The 23,145-nt window shown below is 50.4% G+C and overlaps 2 protein-coding genes across 5 annotated transcripts in view; one reads left to right on the top strand and one right to left on the bottom strand.

Annotated features, from left to right (window-relative positions):
• PARP12 (poly(ADP-ribose) polymerase family member 12) overlaps positions 1–10,182 on the top strand; it is a 42,550-nt gene extending 32,368 nt beyond the window's left edge. For both annotated transcript variants that reach the window (XM_045063055.1, XM_045063054.1), the window contains 4 exons: positions 3,165–3,240; positions 5,001–5,131; positions 5,972–6,123; positions 9,065–10,182. In XM_045063055.1, coding sequence (XP_044918990.1) covers positions 3,165–3,240; positions 5,001–5,131; positions 5,972–6,123; positions 9,065–9,390 — 685 coding nt within the window. In that variant the 3' untranslated portion in view covers positions 9,391–10,182. The remainder of the gene's footprint in view (positions 1–3,164; positions 3,241–5,000; positions 5,132–5,971; positions 6,124–9,064) is intronic.
• Positions 10,183–10,245: 63 nt separating this feature from the next.
• The window catches only part of TBXAS1 (thromboxane A synthase 1), a 168,439-nt gene continuing 155,539 nt past the window's right edge, over positions 10,246–23,145 (bottom strand). The window contains exons 11-15 of one of the 3 annotated variants that reach the window (XR_006601425.1): positions 20,738–20,829; positions 16,883–17,020; positions 15,319–15,481; positions 12,947–13,136; positions 10,246–12,845 (exon numbers count right to left, since the gene is read on the bottom strand). Coding sequence is in view for 2 of the 3 variants with exons in the window: in XM_004741650.3 (XP_004741707.1) it covers positions 13,062–13,136; positions 15,319–15,481; positions 16,883–17,020; positions 20,738–20,829 (468 nt within the window). In the remaining variant the exon portion in view is untranslated. Of the gene's footprint in view, positions 12,846–12,898; positions 13,137–15,318; positions 15,482–16,882; positions 20,557–20,737; positions 20,830–23,145 lie in introns of those variants that run through there. The other 2 variants (XM_004741650.3, XM_045063056.1) reach the window with 2 other exon arrangements.

The raw sequence follows: 23,145 nt of genomic DNA, 5'->3' as shown, positions 1-23,145 counted from the left end.
AGCACTCAGTTTCTTATACAAATCACAAACCTTTTCTCTTGATTTCTTAGTTGCCAGCTTTGTTTATAAAGTATTGTACCCGGGCAGAAATGTTTATTTTTTAGTAAAATGGATCCATCTCTCCTGTGTATTGCTTCTGGATTTAGAGTTTAGTTAACTGTGGCCGCTTCTACTTCTGGAAGTTATTTTTTATTTTTCCCCTAATCAAAGCCTACCTTAGATACAGTTTGGAAAAATCTTTCACCTTTCTGAGACTGGATGTTTTTTGTTATCACTGTAATGTGGTCTTTAGAGGGCCACAGACACCACACATCAGAAATAAAAGCGATCATTTTGGTCAGATTCAGACTAAGATATGCCTGATTCAGGCAGGATCTTCCTAGTGCATAACCTGAGAGTCACACAGTGTCCACGCAGTGAAGCCTGTGGCTCTTCCTGTGAACCCAAGTGACGGCTGCCAGCTGTTGGAACTCTAGTAAGCAAGTCTGCTCCCGCCTCTCTAGCCAGCTGGGACTCCTAGAGTGGGTTGCTTTCAGAAACAACTTCTCTGTTTACACGAATGACAGGGTCACAGAATATGATCTCTGCATTCCAGAGTTTTAATACCAGAGTTTGATGTGAAGTTTGAAATGGCATTTACACATCGGCTCTTTGGGTTTAGTTCCTTACTGTCCTTATATCCTGCATAAAAATGTTTTATTCATGTGATTGAGTCCCTATTTTTTCTTTTCTTGCCGCCTTATGGATATTTTTGGTCATTTCATTTTTTCCCCTCCTATTAGTTTGGAAGTTATGTACTATATTACTTTATTTTTATTTTTTTTAAAGATTTTATTTATTTATTTGACAGACAAAGATCATAAGTAGGTAGAGTGGCAGGCAGAGAGAGAGAGAGAGGAGGAAGCAGGCTCCCTGCTGAGCTGAGAGCTGACGTGGGGCTCCATCCCAGGACTCTGGGATCATGACCTGAGCCAAAGGCAGAGGCTTTATAACCCACTGAGCCACCCAGGTGCCCCTACTTAATTTTTTTAAAGGCCACACTAGAAATTATAACGTGTTCTTAGGTATGAGTTGGTCAGTATCTTTGTCTTCCTATCGACTAATGTAAGAGCTTTCAAATACCTTATTCCATTAATTTCCTCTCTTGTTTTTTAACTTCATGAGTATTGTTACTTTATACAATGAATGTTTCATTAGATTTACTCATGTTTTACTGCTTTGTCTTTTCAAATTTTCTTAGATGAAGATCTGTTGGAAAATTGTATTTTTGTTTGCCTAACTACATCTTCATTTTTTTTAAAAGATTTTATTTATTTATTTGATAGAGAGAAATCACAAGTAGATGGAGAGGCAGGCAGAGAGAGAGAGAGAAGCAGGCTCCCTGCCGAGCAGAGAGCCCGATGCGGGACTCGATCCCAGGACCCCGAGATCATGACCTGAGCCGAAGGCAGCGGCTTAACCCACTGAGCCAGTCTTGAAAGATATTTTTATTGGCTCTAGCGTTTTAGGGTGTGGTTATTTTCTCCTGGAACATGGAAGAGTTCATTCCACTGTCACCTGGTTTCCATTGCTACTGTTGGAAAATTGGTTGTTGGTCTAAGCAGAGCCCCTTTTCCAGACTCATTCTTGTCTTCCTCTGACTGCTTTTCAGATTGTGTTGGTCTTGCTGTTCTGTGCTCTCACCCTGGTGTGGCAGGGCCTGTGCTCTGATTTATCCTTTTGGAGATTCTTGGGGCTTTTTAGACCTCTCCTTTGTTCTCCTTAAAATAGCCTTCAGCCTTTCCTCTCCTCTCTTTTCAGAGCTTTGGTTAGCTTCTGACCAGATCCAGGCCTTCTCTCTCTCCTCCTGGTCCCAGCTTCTCCTCCGTATCTCTCATCTCGGCATGCTGGATAACCGCCCTTCCTTTTTTGTTCAACTTACTCCTTCTCCTCAGGCGGTCTCCCTTGCTCACAAGGTTGTCCTTGGAACTTCGCCTAGCAAGGAGTGTCTTTCACTTCCAGAAGTTCTTTTTCGTTCTTTTTAAAACCCTCCACATCTTTTTATAGTTCAGTTCCTTGCATATATTTTTAAAGTTTTTCTTTTATTTCTTTAAACACAGAAAAGATAATTGTTCTGTTATAATCTTATAATCTTGCCTCATAATTTCAGCATCTTCAGTCTCCACGGTCTGTTTCTGGCTAATTTTTGCTTATGGGACCTTGGTTAGTTATTTTAAACTGTGCTGTTTTCCTAGGAGAGTTATTTGTGGGAGTTCTTTGAGGCTTAGGATGAAGGTACACATCTCATGCCAGTGGAAACAGAAGGTAGATCTATTGTAGAAAGAACAGATCATTCTGAAATGGAATCAGAAGGATTTGCTATTACAGTGACATAGTTCCTGTTCCTAGACCTGTTGGGTCACATGTCTTTTAGAACTCAGTCTTTGTTTATTTTTATTTTTTGGAAAGATGATAAGGTGCTTATGTTATGTGAAACCTGTAATTAAACATGCTAATATTGCAGCTGTATGAAATAAGCTTAGTCCCTTTAAATAGGATATTTACAGACCACAAATAGCCTCCTAGCAGTTGTAGTCAACTTTCTACTGTCAGAGGAGGATTTTTTTTTTTTTTTAAATTTGAGAGAGAGCGTGAGCACGAGTATTGGGCAGCAGGGGGAAAGCAGACTCCCTACTGAGTGTGGAGCCTGACACGGGGCTCTGTCTCCCTGAACTGAAATCAAGGGGGATGCTCAACCGACAGCCAGCCAGGCAGTCCTGCTAAATGAGTTGTGACATACATTTTCTGTTTTTTAAAAAGTGTTTTTGTATGCCAGTTACACCTCATTGAGGCCTCTTGAAAAGAGAGCTCTTTGAATTTTTAAATTGTGGATGAAAGTTTGTATGTGCTCCTTTGATCAGTTATTCTCTGCCTTCCATGCAAGCGTTGAGATACAGGTGAGAAATGGATCCCTTGTGCCCGAGATTTTGGGGTTTGGCCGCGTGGGCAAAGATAGATGTGCTCCCATGTCATGGATAGTATGCTTAGGGGCTTCCCCATCTCTACCTGCTCTTACCAAATGGTATGCTGAGACCCCAGACCGCTGGTACTGTGAGTGGCAGCCACCAGTAGTAGATCTGCCTAAGACTAAACAAAATCTCAGTGTTTTTGTTTACATTTTGTAGCAGTGTCAAGTTTCAAGGCCCAAAGAGCATCCCAGACCATTGGGACCCCTCGGCCCTGCCAGACCCTGGCTTTAAGGTATGGGACTCACACTGCCTCGGGCCACGGAGGAGGGTATTCTTAGACACAGTGAGTGAGCAGACTCCACCACTAAGGGAGCCATCCGGCGAGGCTGGGGCAGGAGGCAGGAGCTGTGTGTGGGTTTAGGTTCGGGTCTTAAGGGTTTTAAGGCTGGATGACCACCAGGAAGATGGTTGGGGCCCCAAGGGAAAAGGCTGTATTGTGGATGAAGGATGATGACCTGGAAATTTCTCAAAGGGCAGAAATAAGAGCTTAACCGCTGTTTAGCCAATAAGTATTAGTTTTACCAAGAAAGAAAAGAAAAAGCCAGGGGAGGATTTGAGTGTGATGAGGGACATGTCGAGGGGAGTTGCTATAGGAAGGCGCCAGATACCAGAAGACAGGGACACCAGTTCACATGGCTCATGTCAGGCCTTCCAGCTGACGAGAGCTACACTGAGTTCTATGGAGTACTCAGGCCATTGTCCACTACCGCCTTGTGTACATGAGGTCCTCTGACGCTGGCATCCTGCTGAGCACTGTGCTGACTGCTCTGTGTCTGTCTTCCCTGGGAGGACTCCTCTTATCGAGTTGTACACAGACCCCAGTATGCACACAGACCCCAGCAGCCCAGACACATGTGCGAAGGGCTGGGCGAGCTTGAGTGGTAGTACTCAGCGTCACAGGGCCAGGTGACCAGATGAAGGGGAATAGGGAAGGTTTCACTGGGTCCGCACCTAAGTGATGGCTGATGGTTGTACAGACAGAAGTAGGGGAAGAACATACAGGTCGATGGAGACTGCATAGGGAAGGAGCCCAGGGCAGGGTGGAGGGCATGCATAGCCCCTGGGGAGCAGGAGGGAGGTCAGGCAGGTTTGGTTGTATGGTTGAGCTGTAGGCCATGACAGGTATGGGAGCCCTTGACAGTCTGGTCTGGGGGGAGGGGCAGGCTGGTTCCCTACATGGGGGAGAGGAGTTTGTGTCCTCCCATGGGATGGAAGCAAGGAAACCAGTCACAACTTCAGTTGCAGGAGATGCATGGACATTCAGACTGCACTCACCGTAGGGGAAGGCCATGGTACAGAGTGATCGCCCAGGGATCCCTTAACAGGCTGTCATCGGGCCAAGCCTCAAGGAGCAGGAACAGGGCAGCGGGTTAGTTGCAGGCTGAAAGTGCAGGAATTGTCACTGCAGACATCAGCTGCCCTCGGTCAGGGCCCCTCCTGGCCCCTAGGGGGTGCTGTTTCCCAGAGCAGGGCGCTAAGGGAGAGGTGGGCTCTGCTGGGAGGAGGCAGTAGCCAGGCACCATCCCTGCAAATCTCCTCATGCTCCTGCGTTGATGTGTATTGTCTGCTGGCCTGACATCTTCCCCGGCACTTGTGGTGAGGAGGGCTTCTGCCATACACACCTTCTTTAATGGGGTCTGCCCCGCTCCGCCAAACGTGCACATTCCATGCGTATTAACACCAGCTCTGGTCCTGTAGACTCTGTAGTCTGTGTGGGTACAGAGGAGGAGCGGGGATGTCCTGGGGACACCGAAAGTGGTGCTGACGTATCACATGCCCGTCCTTCAGGAGGGTTCCACAGTGAACAGAAGGGAAGTGACCACAAACCGCAAATAGCCCACAGCTGGAGAGACTACACCTCTGGCCAAGGGAGAGTAGTGATCCCTGTCTGGGCTTGCTTGCAGTTCTAGCATTTTATAAGCAGCCTTGGGAAGGCACTGATCTATATACACTTCGAGGATAACGGAGAAAAAAAATGTTTGCTCCCTGCAGAAGATTACCCTCAGTTCTTCATCAGACGAGTATCAAAAGGTCTGGAGCCTATTCAACCGTACGCTGCCTTTTTACTTTGTCCAGAAGATTGAGCGAGTCCAGAATTTGGCCCTTTGGGAAGTCTACCAGTGGTACGTGAAGGGCCCACTCTTGCTGGGCTGCTGACCATCCCCTCTAGTATATACACGGGAGGCTAGCTGCTTGTCAGACATGTCCTGGGTTTCAGGGACAATCTGAGATGGCAGCCACTGCTTTCCCAGTGCTGGGGGCATCAGGGACTGTGTCCCTGCTTTTCTCCCCATCTCTCCATCTTTATAGCTTAGTGCTGGCACATCCCTCGAGCTGAGGGGATTCAAGCTGCCCTAGTGACAACCAGCACTTGTGCTGGTGACTTCTGCCTCCCTGGCGGAAGATCAGCGGGACCGGTCCGTGTAAGCCACCCACGCGCAGAGGGAGATAGAGCTGTGTCCTGACAGCCAGGGAGCCACGCCTCATTTTTGTGCTTGAGGACTGGCATGTTCTTGGGTGCTCAGAGGCTTGTCCTTGTAGGGAGGAGATCTGCAGCAGGTTACCATGGCGGGCCTGGGGTCCTGCTGACCTGTCCCCAGAAGAGGGGGTTGGAGCAGTGTCATCTGTACTCTGGGACTAGTGATGAAATCGGGGTAACAGGGGGAGAGGGACGGCCCCCCACTGACCAGCATCCTCCAGCTCCCCAGCTTCCCTAGCTAAGCTCTGGAGGAAGCAAGGTAGTGGGGAAGAAGTGGGTCTGGTCTGCTTCAGGAGTTCAAGAAGCTGAAGAGGCCTTAAGCTGTGGAGGCAAAGGCTTCCCGTGGGCTTTGCACCCAGGTTGTGCTGTTCACCCTGGTCTCACGGGCCTGGACTCATGATGCTTCTAATAAAATGTGTTTTCTTGGGTCAAGTGGCCTGCATTTGGCAGCAAGCACCCTCTGCCTCCTGTCTCATGATTCTAGGCAAAAAGGCCAGATGCAGAAGAGAAATGGAGGGAAGGTGGTCGATGAGCGGCAGCTCTTCCACGGCACCAGTGCGAATTTCGTTGATGCCATCTGCCAGCAGAACTTCGACTGGCGGGTCTGTGGTCTTCATGGTACTTCCTATGGCAAGGGTAAGGGCAAAAGTGGCCCCACCGGCAGAACCTGGCTTTCCTCCCAGGGCCTGGGAAACCCTTTTATTTATTTATTTATTTATTGTATTTAAAAAAAATTTTTTTATAAACATATAATGTATTATTAGTCCCAGGGGTACAGGTCTGTGAATCACCAGGTTTACACACTTCACAGCACATACCCTCCCCAATGTCCGTAACCCCACCACCCTCTCCCGACCCCCCACCCCGGCAACCCTCAGTTTGGTTTGTAAGATTAAGAGTCTCTTATGGTTTGTCTCCCTCCCGATCCCATCTTGTTTCATTTATTCTTTTCCTACCCCCCAAACCCCCTACGTTGCATCTCCACTTCCTCATATCAGGGAGATCATATGATAGTTGTCTTTCTCCGATTGACTTATTTTGCTAAACCTAATACCCACTAGTTCCATCCATGTCGTTGCAAATGGCAAGATTTCATTTCTTTTGATGGCTGCATAGTAGTCCACTGTGTGTGTGTGTGTGTGTGTGTGTGTGTGTGTACACGACATCTTCTTTATCCATTCATTTGTTGATGGACATCTAGGTTCTTTCCATAGTTTGGCTATCGTGGACATTGCTGCTATAAACATTCGGGTGCACATGCCCCTTAGGATCACTATGTTTGTATCTTTAGGGTAAATACCCAGTAGTGCAATTGCTGGGTCCTAGGGTAGCTCTATTTTCAACTTTTTGAGGAACCTACATGCTGTTTTCCAGAGTGGTTGCACCAGCTTGCATTCCCACCAACAGTGTAGGAGGGTTCCCCTTTCTCCACATCCTCGCCAGCATCTGTCATTTCCTGACTTGTTCATTTAAGCCATTCTGACTGGTGTGAGGTGGTATTTTATTGTGGTTTTGATTTGTTTTTCCCTAATGCTGAGTGATGTGGAGCATTTTTTCATGTGTCTGTTGGCCATTTGGATGTCTTCTTTGCAGAAATCTCTATTCATGTCCTCTGCCCATTTCTTGATTGAATTATTTGTTTTTTGGGTGTTGAGTTTGCTAAGCTCTTTAGGTTTTGGACACTAGCCCTTTATCTGATATGTCGTTTGCAAATATCTTCTCCCATTCTGTCAGTTGTCTTTTGGTTTTGTTAACTGTTTTCTTTGCTGTGCAAAAGCTTTTGATCTTGATGAAGTCCCAATAGTTCACTTTTGCCCTTGCTTCCTTGCCTTTGGCAATGTTCCCAGGAAGAAGTTGCTGCGGCTGAGGTCGAAGAGGTTGCTGCCTGTGTTCTCCTCAAGGATTTTGATGGATTCCTTTCTCACACTTAGGTCTTTCATCCATTTGGAGTCTATTTTTGTGTGTGGTGTAAGGAAGTGGTCCAGTTTCATTTTTCTGCATGTGGCTGTCCAATTTTCCCAGCACCATTTGTTGAAGAGGCTGTCTTTTTTCCATTGGATATTCTTTCCTGCTTTGTCAAATATTAGTTGACCATAGAGTTGAGGGTCTATTTCTGGGCTCTCTATTCTGTTCCATCGATCCTATGTGTCTGTTTTTTGCCAGTACCATGCTGTTTTGATGATGACAGTTTTGTAATAGAGCTTGAAGTTTGGAATTGTGATGCCACCAACTTTGGCTTTCTTTTTCAATATTCCTTTGGCTATTCGAGGTCTTTTCTGCTTCCATGTACATTTTGGATTATTTGTTCCATTTCTTTGAAAAAAAGGATGGGATTTTGATAGGGATTGCATTAAATGTGTAGATTGCTTTAGGTAGCATAGACATTTTCACAGTATTTGTTCTTGGGAAACCCTTTTAAAGCAAATTAATAGAGGGCATGGGGGACCAGTGTGAGTTGATGAGCGGGGTCAAACTCAGTGAGTTATGGACCCCTGGCCCTCTGGGGGAGGGTGCCCAGCTGTTGGCACCCTTACCCTGTCCTCTGTGTGCAGCCAGGAGCCTCGCCCAAGGTTCTAGCAGGAGCAGCCCTGCTCAGGCTGGGCTTTGTGTCCCTGTGGAGTGGAGGCTGCGGGGATGGTGAGCATGCGTGGGGGGAGGGGAGCAGATACCTTCCCAGCCCCGAGTCCGGCCTGACTGTGCCTGCGTGATCCCTGGAATGGGAATCTGAACGCTTCAAATAGGGGGGTGTACGTGTCATCCCAGCTGGAATGAGAGTTAGCTGTTTCTCTGTGTTATTTTCAAGCTTTATTTGGAAATAATTTTAAACTCACAGGGAAGCCTCAAGAATAGTATTTTAAAACCCCCTACATAAATTTTACCTAGATTCATCAGCTTTAACCTTTTTCCACATTGGCTTTATTTCTTTAGACCCACTTGCAAGTGGCATATGTCATGCCCTTTCCCCCTTGAGTGCCTCCTAAGAACAAGGATGTTCTTTGCTGTAACCATGACACGGTTGCTAAGTTGAAAGTCTCATATGATGTGATGCTGTAGTCCGCAGCCCTCTTTGGACTCTGTCACTTGTCCATCAATCAGCCTTAATCAGGTTTAGTTGTGGGCACAGGATGGATGGAAGCCGGTGGTGGGTCCTATTTCCAAATGTGTATGTGGCAGCCTTCAGTGCAGGTCCCATTCGACGAGCTTCAGAATTCTCTTTGCAGGGCTGCCAGTGGCTACGGTTGTCCCTGTATGGGATCTTGCTCCCTTTCCACACCAACCCTATGAGGCTGGCGTGATAGCTGCATTTTAGAGCTGAGGGAGCTGAGGTTTGGGGGCTAAGTAGTGATGTGCCCAGGGGAACCTTTAGGATTTGAGGGACCGAGTCAGAACTTGAGTTTTCTGTCTCAGAGTTTGGTGAGACTCCTGATGCCCTTCACGAGGGAAGAGGCTAGAGAAATGTGAGAAGAGGGAGGCAGGGGTGTCGCCTGGCTGACAGGACCCCCAAGCATCCTCTTCCAGGCTGCAGGCTGCCTCCCGCCGCCCTCCACCCCAGCTGAACCCGTGTGTGTCCTTGCAGGGAGCTACTTTGCCCGGGATGCAGCGTACTCCCACCACTACAGCAAATCTGACACCAAGTTGCACACGATGTTCCTGGCCCGGGTGCTGGTGGGGGAGTTCATCCGAGGCAATGCCTCCTTCGTCCGTCCCCCAGCCAAGGAGGGCCTTGGCAATGTATTCTACGACAGCTGCGTGAACAGCATGTCCGACCCGTCCATCTTCGTGGTCTTCGAGAAGCACCAGGTCTACCCGGAGTACGTGATTCAGTATACCGGCTCCACCAAGCCCACGACGGGTGCCTCCGCCCTCTTCTCCTTGGCGTCTTTCTTTGGTGGCCGGCAATGAGCCTGCGAGGATGTTTTTAATGCCTTTCAGGTGTGGCTTCCTTGGAGTAGCTATTTGGGAAGGTTTTTTTTTTTTTAAACAAAAACTTTTAATGAACTGTTCATTTAATGTTGACTTCCTGATGAAGTTATATTCTTAATCTCTCACTGATAACGGTTTTCAGTTTTAAGCCACTTTTGGGGTCATTAGTAGATCATTAGTAGACTAACCAGAAGTGACTATAGGTGGGCCCGTTACTGCCTTTTACTAGTCTGTTAAAGTTTTATTATTTACACTCTCTGTTGACTGTGGCCGGTGGGCACCAGACACAGAGTTTCTAGATACTATTTTATGGATTGATTTTAAATTTAAGTTTCTGCAGTGAGTCATTGGGTTTTTCAGGGTCTCAGTGGCATCTTGTTTAATTTTTTGTCAAAATGATGCAGTAGCCATCAGTGCAGGAGGCCGTCACTGTCTGTTGCTCTGGTTCTAATCCAGGCACCTCTCCTTCCGGGCTTCTGGCCTTGGAGTCGGCCCATCCGTCATGGTGTTAGAGCAAGTGGCTACTGTGTGGCATCACTGGGGCCCCGTCAGCTTCCCTTTGTCCTGGTGGGGTCTGTATCACTCAGTGGAAGGTGACAGGGATGGGTGGCCGCCCCCAAGGACCCCCGGGGCTCTACCCACGAAGGCCCATTCCCACATCTGAGCACACTGGACACCCTCCGAATGTGGGTTTTCTGTTCCTGTGAGATTTGAATACCTGAGCTGCAAATGTCACAGTGGAGCATGGAAATAAAAGAATATTTATCTGAAGTGGGCAGCGACCAAAGCTCATTCTTCAGCGTCTATTTATCTAGCACCTGCTGTATACAGGCACTTTTCTGGGTGTTGGGATAGAACAGCCCCCAGTACTGGTCTTGGGGGCTGTGTGTGGATTTACGCTAAAGATGATGAACCTGAAGGTTCAGGACCTCTCACTCGCTGTGGCTCCTTCCACAATCCTAAGAGGAGCCCTAACTACATGGCCCCATGGTCCTACATCTCCGTTCAATTTACAGAAGTTATATATTCGTATTTTTTTTCTTTCCCCCAACCGCTGTGAACTTCAAGTTCTGCGAAACCCAGACTGACTCCTGAGCAGAGTGTGTCGTGGATGTGGAGGGCTGGGTGCGTTCTGCCTCACACACAGCAGTTGATGGGAGTCCCTGATGGGCACCGGCTGGCTCTCAGGGAGGAGGGATGGGCAGGGCAGCTCCGTGTCATGATGTGGCCATCCCTGTTGGTCTCTGAGTTCAGTCCTCCGTAATGGGCTCCTCCTCTCCCCCTACACCTTTCCTGCCCATCCCCCACCATCCTAATATAGTGTGTCCACTCCGCCTGCTGCCTCCGCTTCTGTCACTCTGTCCTCGAGTGCTCAGATCCAAGGCTGTTGAATTTTTCCATCTTTGGAACAGGGGTAGGCAGTACCTTGGAACCTTACACAGGTCAAGGCAGAGAAGAACTGAATTCTTTGGCCAGAAAAATGCAGCAACAGCAGTACTATGTTCCCCACCTGCCAGGCTAATCAACGGGTTTACATGGTATGATTTTTTCAGAGCCCCCAAAATATTTCCTCCATACCCTGCCTGATCCTGAAATCTTACTCATTGCTTTTTGACTGAGTCCAGGTCCTACTCCAGTGTAGGTGGAGGGCCAGAGGGGGTCAGGGAGAAACATGAAGTCAGGTACTTGCCAGCCAAGTCTTAAATGTGAGTGACCCCATGCTCATTAACCATCTTGCTGCTGGGAGCTGAGCGGTGGGCAACAGGGATGGTCCACTGGGAAGTGTGGGTGGGATGGATATGGATGGCTGGAGAAACCTGGTGTGGGCAGTGGTCACATGCTCCAGAAAAGGCAGTTGAGCTATGAAGACTGCAGGGGCCCTGGATTTGCTCTCCTTTCAGAAAGCAACCTTGGACCTGAAATTTGAGAGAGGGACAGGGTCTGTGTAACCTGTTTACGGGGGGCGGGGGGGCGGTGGCTAGGCACTGTGGTGGGAAGAAGTCAAAATAACGATAGCCCTTGGTGCGAAGAGGCGGTGGGACCCAGGGCAAGGGTGTGTGACTGACTTGTCACGAGGACTTGGTTAGGATTCAGCTAAAGGGTCCTATGGAGGGCCCAGTCCGTGCCAGCTCCTGCCCCGAGGTAGCTGGTGTTGCACACGGTGGTGGGATTTCAGGGGAGCTCGGGATTGTGGGTTGAAACAGTCGAAGGGCTGAGTCCAGCAATTCTAGAATATGAGGAGGCCTCACTGCTGTGTCTGAAGATGAGAAGCACCTGGACAGAGAAGTTGAGGGAAGCCAGTGGAGCTGATGGGCTGGGGGTGCCACACACGGACTGTGCTCTGAGGAGGGAGTCAGGTGCTCAGCTGGGCTCTTCTGCAGGATGACGCTGTGTGGTGGCCATAAAGGGTTAGGGGCTAGGAGACGGGCAGGCTGGTCAGGAAGGACAGATGGGTCACCAGGAAGTGGAACATGTGGCCATACATGGCCAGACATCTTGAAGGAGCTGGGGCCCAGAGAGGAGGAGTGGTGAGGGCAAGGATGCAGAGAGTGCTACGTGAGGGGCTGGCTGGGCAGCTCCTAGGGCTGGGACCACGCTGGGGGAAGAGGTTGCCTTCCTGCCTCTAGGGAAGCCTGAAAGTGAGAAGAGGGCTCTCCAAGGAAGGACTTTGGGGGAAGCATGGGGTCTCCTGGGCTGAAGTAGGAGAGGACCCAATGACAGAGGCAGGATCCACAGCCACGGATACATGGAAACCTCTTGTGCCAGTTCTGAAACAGCCTACATGTGGGCCAGCGTCTGGGTAGCCACGCTCACGGACTCCTGCTTGGAATGCTACCTACAGGATACTCTGCCCCTTCTCGCTGCTCAGATGGTGCACAGGGGAGGGGGCTTTGATCTAGGTCAGCAGCCCTGTGTTACAGATGAGTACATGGAGGCACAGGGATGTGGGAAGACCAGCAGCCACGACCACATGTGGCTGACGGCAGATGTGGGATTCAACTTGAGAGCTCCTTGTTGGATTTCAAATTCTTAGCAACATGATAGTTTTAATAAATTCACTTCTGTGTTTTGATTCTTGGATCAAAAGGAAGAGAAGGTCCAATGCCTATGTTTCCATCTCTCTCACTCTTCTGTGCGTTAAAACCTTATCAAGTTAGTATTATCCTACCTAGGAAAAATCAAAACATAAGAAAGCTTTTGAGCCACTGTTAAAGCTGGGCTTCTGATAAATCTCGTTTTTTTAAGTCAAATGCCCCAAGTGCACCAGAAGCTGGAGGCCCAGGAGCTGGTGCTGTAAAGGCAGCTCACCCAGTGTCCCCAAGTCCTCTGTCGTACAGATCCCTCCCATCCTGAGGCCAGGACTTCCTTCAAAACCCCGAGTTCTCAGTCAGTCATTCTGCCAAAATTACATTTTTGCTTCGTTGTCAGCAATCCTGGATGGAGAGAGGCGGGTCAGTGGTTCATACATCGTCAGCAAAGTCAAAACTAAGTGCAATAAACTTTTATTAAGCATTAGGAAATGTTATCTAAATACCTCTTTTCTACTTGCACATCAGGCACCCTTTCAATTGCTTCAGTGATGTTTTCCCCAGAATCTGAATTTCCACAGGAAGGTCTACTTTGAATCTGGGAGTGCCATCACAACACTGTCAGCGGGAGACAACCTTGATATAGACGCCATTCTTTGGCCCTAGGGCAGATCTGGATTCTAGCTGCAGTGGTACCTGAAAGAGATGAAGAGACCGGTTACAACTAACCGCATCTGCAAGGAAGCTTCTTTGGAACAGGGCCTGGAGAATGATTGTGGCAATGAGGGACAGCAGGGCTGAGCTGGCAAAGCAGCCTCCTAGCACGGCCTTGAGAAGGCGGCAAAACTGCGTCTCGGGGACAATGGACGCTGGTGCCCCAGCAGCACCCTGGCGCCTGACCCGCTTTCCCATGTGGATGAAACACCGCAGGTGAGTAAGGTACTCGGTCCCGCGTTTATCCTCCCAGGAAGCCTGCATAGGCCGTGGTAGCGGCTCACTCTGCAAATGAAGAAATGGAGGTTCAAAGACACCAGGTGACTCATCCAAGGTCACATGACTAGAAAGTGAGGACCAAAGCCTCAAACACTCTCACCTACCCTCCTCTCACTTCCCGGTGCCCCAGCGGTCACTGAGCAGCCCCCTCTATAAGGGGTTTTGGGAGAGTGGCTATGTAGTGTCCCCTTCTCATGTGTGCTGTGGTCTAGCCTCACCCCCTTCTCATGTGTGCTATGTGGTCTGCCTTGCTGCCATTCAGAGAGCTTTCATGTCCAACTTAGAAGGCAGATTGATGGTGGACTGGGGACTTGGAAAAAAAGCCAAAGAATTGCTCAAGAAGCAGGGTGTCTCCTGGAGCCCTGTGTAAAATGATGGTTCTGTGGCTAATGTGAATGAACGCTTTCAGGGAAAGAAGAATCACTGGGCCTCAGTGTCGGGGCCTTGGCGGCTTTTCAGATGTCTTTGGTGGGTTAAGGTTCAGAGGGGAGACAAGTTACATGACCAGGAAACAAGATGAACTAATCCCGTACTATCCTGTCCGGTAGCCAGTAGCACGTGTGGCAACTGAGCAAATGAGGGGCTGAATTTTAAATTTGATTATTAAAGGTTAGGGTGGCTGGGAGCTACTGTATTAACACCGGTCTAGACAAACTGGGAACTCCATTGGACTTCCAAAAAGAAGACCAGTTGGGGCTAGCAAAGTCAGAGAGGGCTTCCTGGAGGAATGGACACCTGAGGTGGGCCTAGGAATGGGAGAAGCCTTAAGAGCAGGACTTCTCAGGGACCACTTTCAGATTTGAGGGAACACCAAAGGATTTGGAAGATGGGATTAGGCTGGGGGCGGGTGGTGGCATTCCAGCTCGGGAGGAGTGGGGAGAGCCCTCTCACAGTGGGAAGTTGGGGCAGGGAACACAAAGTGGCCTCAGAAGAGCTCTCCATAGATCCAGCAGGCTCGGGGACTCACGGCTGGTTCTTGAGGGGGGGAATGTCAAGCACAAGCAGTGTTGGGGGACAATGGCTGCTGTACTGTCAAGATCAAGGGTTAATGAGACAAACCCCAAAAGGAAGTCTTGCACACACAAACACCTCAGGCATTTGGGGGGCCTGCTTTTCTTTCTGTTGGTTTGGCTCTGTGTTCCCAGTTTGCCCCTCCCACTCTCCAGCTTGGAAGCCAGACTCTCTGTTTGTCAGAGGCAATGCCACGCTCTGACTCCAGCAGTTGTCCCTTCATCACTGTGTCCTTAGAATCTGTCCCCAAACACGCTCCTGTCTGTGCAGAGGGATTCTGAATAGACGTGGAGGGACACAAGTTTCCGGCTGTGTAGGGAACAGCCCACACTGGAGAGGCGGCTAGAGGCAGAGGAAGGAGGGTGGCTTACGGGGGAGCAGGTAGGGGCGAGCCAGACGTGGCTGGAGCCGGTTTCTTCATTCCCCAGCTAATCACTCATTTGCTCATCATCCATTCAGTGCACGTGTGTGCGCCTGCGCGGTGCCTGGTGCTGGAGACTGCCACAGTGAATAAGGCGGACTTGGTTCCTGCCCTCACAGAGCCTGCAGTCCAAGTGCGTGGCCTCAGGCAAATGACTTAACCTGAGCTTTATTTTAGCTTCTCATCTGAAGAATGGAAATAATACAACCTGTTCTGGGGCATCCCTGGGTTCTCTTCGCTGAACAGGGAAGAGCTACAGACTCGGAGGCGCAGCCTCGGTAACCGAGAAGGTCCGTGGTAGTAATGGGAATGCAGACTCAACTAGGTGCCTACGTGAGCACTCGGGCGGGCCCATTTAATCCTCGCACGAGGAGAGCAGGGAGAGGGCGTGATTATTGGCCCCCCTGTCGCCGATCAAGAGCCCCTCCCCCCGCGCCGCAGCGCTGGGCTCACCTGCGTCTCCCGGCAGGCCTCGAACCGGAACTGGCGCAGGACGTGCAGCAGCGTCAGCTTGACCTCCAGCAGCCCCAGCCGCACCCCGAGGCAGCTCCGCGGGCCCGCCCCGAAAGGCAGGTATGTGAAGGGACGCTGTCGTCGCCGCGCCTCGGCCGTGAACCTGCGGGGGCCGGGCGGTCAGGGTAGGCCCCGGGACACCCGCTTCCCTTCCCCCGGCTTCGTAGGCCCCTCGCAGTGGCCGAGGGATCCCTTCATCTGAGCCCACGTGGGCCTGAGCCCCACCGCGGTCCACAGAATCCCGTTTTCCTGTGGCCGCCTCCCTCGGGCTTGGAGCTGGTGGCTACTGCTCCCTGAGCTTCCGTCCTGCCCTCTCCTCCGTCCTCAAAGCCCTGGAGGGGCTTGAGGCCCTTGAGAGGGCCCTCTCCCTCTCAAGAACTGATTGTGTTATGGATCTGAAGGCTCCCTGGGATCCACTGGGATCAAAGTCTCAGGAATCCACAGCCCTCCCCTGAGCCTGTGGCTCCAAATTCCCCAGAAGCCCCAGCAGGACACCTGCAGCCACCAGCTCCCTAAGCAGAATCCCTGGGCGCCAGCCCTCCAGGCCACCTCCTGCCGATTTAGTTTTGGAGGCCACACTGGGCCACCATCTCCTCTGCCCACACTTGCCTCAAGCGTTGAAACTGGAACCACTGGGGGTTTTTTGTCTGTGAACCACTACAGGAATTGTCCTCCCTGCTGTCACATAGCATCTGTCACCTGTGCTCCAGGACAGTAGAGCTGGGTGTCCACCACCGTCTCATAACAGCCCGCTCACTTCGGCTGCAGCCCTGGTGCCTGGGCTCCCCTGTGTACCGCGGGGTATGAATTGATCTAGGTCCTGCTGCCCACTACCCCCCCTTCCACCCCGCTCTGACCCTGGGGTGGGGTGGGAGGGTTGGGGCCTCTTTTTCATGAGAATTTGAAATTCCTGAAGGTGGAAACAGTGTCTGTCTGCCTGGCTCTCCCCTTTGTCAGATCAGGCCAAGGAAGGGATATCCATCGATTCCGACGAGAAGGGTGTGGATGCCTGCTCAGACATTTTCAATCCGGGAGCCTAGAAATGAAATGTAGACAAAGGACCAGATCCACACAGGGGACAGGAGCGGGGATCTAGGGCTACCTTGCGAGCACAGCTGGGTCTCATGAAATCAGGGAGAGATTTGTTGATGGCTCTTGTTTTGGAACAAGCTCCAATTTTTAAAAAAAGGAAATGATGTTTTGTTACGTTCTAGTGCACAACTGGAATCCGGTCGTGTGTCCTGTTTCTTGGCTGGGACGGAGGACCCCCGTTAGAAATTGCCCTGTTACCTGCATGCAGGGCTGCTGAAATGTGAAATCTCTGTATTCTGTTCAGGGCTTTTAAAAATGGTACAGTTAATTTCCTTTAGAAATTATGTCTCTCATGTGTTTAATGGCCATGCCTTTCAACTGTCTGGGGACAGCTTTACTAAATCCTTGTCTCCCCTTGGCCACCTCTAAGTGCTTTACCCTCGCATCGCCCATTTGAAGGGACTGAGCTCACCTTTCTGGGTTGAAGGTCTCGGGGTGTGGCCAGTACTCGGGGTCATGATGCAGGGCGCCCACGGCCACCTCCACCACGGCGCCCGCCGGGATGCGCTGCCCCTGCACCTCGCAGTCCTGCGCCGCCTCCCGCGTGAACCTGTGGGGACAAGTCGGTCACCCCTGCCTTGAGGCACAGTAGCAACGAGGAGAGCTTGCTGGCGGTGTACTGGGGCAAATGGGGTTTGAGCCTGAAGTGTGGAAAGGGGGTGGGGGAAAGGAAGCCCAGCCCCCTTGCAAGGGTGACCAGGATGGCTTCTACCACACAACCCCCTCCCCCAACCTTCCACTGCCCATGGCCCTACAGCCTCGGAGCTCTTAGACTCCTTTGGCCCTCAGTGAAAATGCAGTCATCCATCACGCCTGAAGAGCTTTTCTTAGGCCTGATTAGGGGAGCAGGGGTACCTCCGAAGGGCTTCTCCCTGCAGGGGCGGGGGTTGTAGGGTTATCACGCTGGCCACACTTTCCCTCATCTTTCGTCTATGGGCAAGCCTCTTTAAATGGCCCTCACCTGCCCCCTCGCTTTACCTAAAGGAAACTTGAGTTTGAACCTCTGGCTCCGTTCCTGGTCTGCGTCACTATGGATAACTTCTACTTGAGGGCAAAACTGCTGGTCAGGCTGGTTCCCAAATGCCACGGCACAATCCTTTTTATGTTGTGTTTTTAAGAGCCAGACTATAGATGTTTGCACACAAATACACAATTTATGGAAGAACACTTGAACTTCCACCATGATTTCTTCTAAGGGATGGGACTGGGGTCGAGGGTGGCAGGGGATCAGAGATGCCAACTTTTTCTTTAGATCTTTCTGTATTGTTTCAGGGGTTTTGTTTTTGGTTGTTGTTTTTTTCTTATAGCATAAGATTATTATTTTTGTAATGCAGGTAATCACTTTAAAAATTAAAATTATCTATGCTGGCTTTTACTTTAGATTGTAAAGACTGGACTTTCCTAAATATCTTAGAGGAGATAAATTATTATACTAATTACCATTATATTCTGTTCTCACTTATAAAAGAAATGAAGAGCAACCCAAGGCTCCCAGTAGCCTTCATCACTCTGTCAGGGGCCTTTAATGTAACAGGAGAGGCCAGGACTGGGGAAACTTCCCCCCCCCTTTCAGATCCTGAGCTACCAACGCAGTTAATACGTGCTTGGATCTGGTAGCGAAATACCAGTGCTCAAATCGGCCTTGGTTCTCAAGGGGTCCTTTTCCAAAGTCGTCTTCTTTTTCATCTTTACTGGAAATTTCTTGCACCTGGATCCAAGGCCCCTGGAAACCAGAAACTAGGGCCTTTCCTTCTGTATGCGGTTGGGCCTCCTGTCCGGCTAGGCCAGGCCATATCCAAGGCCAGAAAAATCTGCTGAGTTATACTGCCTGGAATCCTGGATTCACACTGATAACACTTCAGCAAGAGTTTTAAACAAGTGTTTTACACACGGTCCATTCTGAGGGTGTTTTTTTTTTTTTTTTTTTTTTTTTTTTTTGGTGGATAATGGTACTCCGTCCAGGTGCGTCAGGGCTTAGGAAAAGCCAACACACTTTTCTGAGATGAAAATAATAAAGTAGAATAAAATAAATAAATTAAATTCTCATTCTATCTGTATCCGTCCCCATATCTGTTGTACGGGCTGAAGTGAATTGGCCTCTCGTTTGGCTGAGAAGAGTGATGGCTTCTCTCTCTCCTTTCTGTTGATTGACAGCAGAAGTCTGCAGAGCTGATGAGATGAACAACTCCAGTGTAGTGGGTATGGAGGAGGGTGAGGCCCAGGAAATCGTGTCTTGCCAGGACCAGAGTTGGCCGGAGGCTGGCCATTCGGCTGGAAGGACAGTCCTTTTTGCTTTCCCCCTCATACGTGATGCGAGACTTAGAGTGTACGGCGTTTCAGCCGTTCTGTCCCACTGTTTTTCTCCACTCGTGTAGGGGGACGAGCAGGCGTTAGGTGCCCGCTGAACGCCCTGGAAGCTGAAGCACAGAGCAGCACAGTGCTTACCTGAGGTCACACCGCCAGCAAGAGGTCGGGGTGTGAGACTGTTTCGACTTTCTGTCTCAGTCTGTTCTGCAGTTTTGGACCACTAGAACTCGATGTGGGTGGAGGACGAGTCAGTCAATTCGCCTTCAAGGGAGACCACCCGCTGCTGCTTCCTGGGAGCTGTGCCTCTGCTGGCCGCCTTTATGCGGTACGGTTTCTGAAGTTTCTAGGGGTCCCTCGGAGAATCGATCAGGGCACTTGCGTGTTGAAGAGCCTGTTCACTTCGTCATTCAATGCATCCCCTCTACAAGGTCTTACGTGATGAGTTCTTGATTGGGTTTAGGTCTAGGAAGGGATCTGGCTTTGACCACTATATAGAGTTTCCTCCTGCTGGAGAATGCAGCGGTTTGACTCTGCTGGTTTTTCTCTCCGGGAGGAGCCGCGGTGGGGACCTGACCGCAGTTATCAGCCATCTCTGGGGTCCCGTAAAGCCTTCTTCCCCCGGACGGCCTTTGTTCCATCACTGAGTGTCTTACTTTGAGCTTCGCTTTAATGTGGACACCAGCTGCCCACTCTCCCTTGGAAGGAAGCTGGATGTAAATCACTAAAAAACAAAGATTGGATGACAGCGTGCTCTGGGGCTCCCAAGGAAATCAGGGAAGGCCCATAGAATTTGTCTTCATGTCCACACCAGGAGAGTGTGGCAAGGCGCGTCCTGGGGTCCTGGCTGCTCCGAGAGCAGGGGACTGATACCCGGTGTGCTTGAGGACCACGTGGTTCCATTCACATCTCTGGAATTATGTTTGCTCCGGGTCCGAACACTTTGGACAATATCTATGATCACACCCTCTGTGATATTTTTGGTTTGGAATATAATGAGACACCTTTAAAGAATCCACATTTTCTCTTTTAGAATGGCAAAATCTACCTCTGTATGGATGATGGAGTGTATTAATGTACAGACATGCAGAGTGGAACTTAGGATACATTAAATGCTTTGTGCCGCTTCTGTTTCTAGAACCTAAAATCTGGCCACTGTTTCCCACCCTGTGGGCGTGAGGACCCTGGTTAAGACCCTGTGGTCCATGGAGTGCCTCATTTAGGGGGAGTTGGAAAGAAGCAGAAGACCAGATTCCTGCTCTCGAGGCACTTACAGGTTGGTGTGAACAGATGTCCGCGGGTGAGATGTTGCAGAGCAGGTGACAAGTGTCCAGGAACATAATAAGAAGTACAGGGCTCTGGATAATGCTGGGGGAGGAGGGGCAGACTGCATGGGGTAGCGAGTGTCGGGCTGGAGCTCCAAGGATGGGGCAGGGGTGGGTAGCTGGAGAGTGAAGAGAGGCCTCCCAGGCCTTGGAAGTTCCCCCCGGAACGTCAACTCCAAGGGCAGGGGTTTTATCTGTTTTGTATGCGGCTGATTGCGCCGTGCTTGGCACAGCATTCGGCTCAATAAATAGTTACCAAATGGAAGAATGGATGAACGGACCCACAAGCAGGGGGACCCCCAAACGCCATTTAAGCCTAGGTGGCCAAGGAGACCACCTTGGGTTGGGGAGGAAGGTCATGTGAAGAACAGACCGGTGCGGTGACAGTTCGAGAAGGTAGTTCACACAGAGGAAAATGAACCAGACATTTACTGCTGCGGTCACTCTGTGGAAGGCACTGAAACCGGAGAAAACCAGGACTTAGACCTTGCCCTCCAGGAGCCTAAGTCCAGCATTCTCAATAACGCAGGTGGTGACAGACTGAGGACTAGTGATGGGCTTAGACGGTGATTCCTCGAAAGGGCTTTGGGGTGCAGGGGTGCTGAGTAGGGGGAGGAAGGGCAGCAGCACAGGCATACCTGAAAGCCGGTGGGTAAATCCGCAAAGTCTCTGCGATCACCATGTCCAGGTAGGGCAGGCCTTCCTGGAAGCTGCTGTAGTCAGGGGCCGGCTGGTAGGGGGTCGTGACAAAGGAAAAAAGGTGAGTTCCACGGAGCCCTGCGGCTTTCTGGCTTCTCCAGTAGCTTTAGGGTCCTGCTGAATGGAGAGTGATAAGTGGAGACGTCTCGGCAAAATGCAGTGAGTGCGGTCCACACAGTGTTAGGTCAGCACCCCGTGTGCTGCCTCGGACTTGGGCTGCGGTGCTGTGTGTTCTCGTGGACCAGCCGGGCCAGCCTGGGCCTTGGGGACCTCGGAATGTCCTACGGAGAAGTTTGGCTCTAACGTCACGGCAGTAGGTGCGGCTGTGAGCATTTATGGAGGGAGGGGGGGCTTGGTGGCTACATGTCGCATAGACACCAGCTGGATTAATGCTCCCTGCAGACCCTCGAGGCAGCCGTTCTGCCATCTCTCAGATGAGAAGATTGAGCCTTGGGTGAGGGGCGGTCACGGGGGCGGTAACTGACACATCACAGAGTTAAAAGATGCAGCGGGAAATCACAGAAAAAGCAAAAAAAGTTCCAGGGATGTAAAAGATGTGTAGTGACAAAACCCAAAGAGCTATTCTAAGTCAGGAAGGAAAGAAACTCGTTAGGAAAATGGCCAAAGGATTTGAACACGTAGAGCCAAGAAGGAGAAATAAATTTGCCCAGGATGAAAAATACAAATGAAGACAAGGAGATTTTGTTCTTCAGTCAGATCAGGAAAGGTCAGGAAATACGGATTAGATCAAGGGCGAAGGTGTGGAGAAGCATGACCCAGCAGGCTGTGTCCCTTGGACAATGCCCACTGGGGTGACACTGTCACCCTCCCCTCCCCCCGGCCTGGGGAGGAGGGACACCTGGGAGAGGAGCTGGGGAGCAGGACGTCGTGGGAGGATTGGTTAGAATGGGGTCACGGAGGCTTTTTCGTGGCTCTGCTGGGTTTCCCCAAATCTCTCTCACCCCATTCCCTAGGGAGCCAGAGGGGGTCCCCTGCTTGGTAGGAGACTGCCTCCTTTCTTTCAGGCAGATAGTGCTGATGCAAGAGCCTCCCCAGCTTGGAGGCTGACTTCCTTTGACCTCCCCCCCAGCAACAGCACTGGGGGGCAAGTCCAGGCTGCGGCCCCCAGCTCTCCGTGGATGGGCCCCGAGTGGCCTTGCTCCCCCTCAGGGAGGCCTTCACAGGCCTGCAGCTGGCCACATGGCTGCCCTCCCTGGGGCTAGTGGCTAGCAGGACAGGGCAGGGACCCCAAACACACGTGCAGGTCTGGCTCCCCAGCCCACGCAGTATCCCATGCACGGGGGAGTGTCTCCTTGGGGGAGCCTGGCACCCTTCTCTTCTTTCTTTCCTTTTCTTTTCTTTTCTTTTTTTTTTAAAGATTTTATTTATTTATTTATTTATTTGTCAGAGAGAGAGAGCACAGGCAGAGTGGCAGGCAGAGTCAGAGGGAGAGGCAGGCTCCCTGCGGGGCAAGGAGCCCGACGTGGGACCCGATCCCAGGATGCTGGGATCATGACCCGAGCCGAAGGCAGCCGCTCAACCAACTGAGCCACCCAGGCGTCCCCCTTCTCTTCTTTCTAATGCTTAGTTTGATTTTGCTTATTTTTTCTGGCCGGTGAGTCACAAGATACAGATTGCATAATTTCATTGATTCTGCATGTACGTTAAATGCTCTGATATTTACATTTAAAACTGGCATTGCGTGATATAAAGGTGAATGGTAGGATTCATGCTAAAGAAGAAGAGAAAAAGGGAAAACCTTCGAATCTACCGTTAATGGCACTTTACCCTGCCTTTTGAGTGAGGGGCCCCATGGTTTCCGACCGTGGAGTTGGCCATACAGGCCACGGTTGATTGGCCCCAGAGTGAGCCTCTGACGGCAGGGCACCAGTCTGGAAATTTAAATCTAGTGCAGAGAAAAAGGAGTTTTGCCTCCAGGAGGTGGGAACTGAACATAAGGGAGTCGTGACCTGTTGGTGACCATGTTCTTCCTTGTGGATGAATGAGCAGAAAATTCCAGTTGGCTGTGAGAAAGAAGGAATGAATTAAATGTGCAGAGAGAAGCGGAGGCAAATGACAGAGAGAGACTGTTTCCTGGTGCCTGTGTGCCAGTAGCCCCCGTGGGCGGTGGATCCGGGCTCTTAAAACACTTTCTTGTTCATGGCCTCAGTTAACAACAGCTGAATTCTGTTACCTGCAACCAAAGGAGACTTACCAAGTGCAGAAAATGTTAAATAAATAAATAAATAAATGAAAAAGAAATGGTAGTACCACGCACCAAAATGTAGAACTAAATCTCAAAAAGAAAAAGAAAACCATCTGCAAGCAGCGTCCCTAGCGGTAAATG

Source organism: Mustela putorius, unplaced genomic scaffold (genome assembly GCF_011764305.1).
Source record: "Mustela putorius furo isolate JIRA1106 unplaced genomic scaffold, ASM1176430v1.1 tig00003845_pilon_pilon_pilon, whole genome shotgun sequence".
Classification (NCBI taxonomy): Eukaryota; Metazoa; Chordata; class Mammalia; order Carnivora; family Mustelidae; genus Mustela; species Mustela putorius.
Note: the sequence above shows the minus strand (reverse complement) of the source record. Positions and strands in the feature narration are given on the sequence as shown.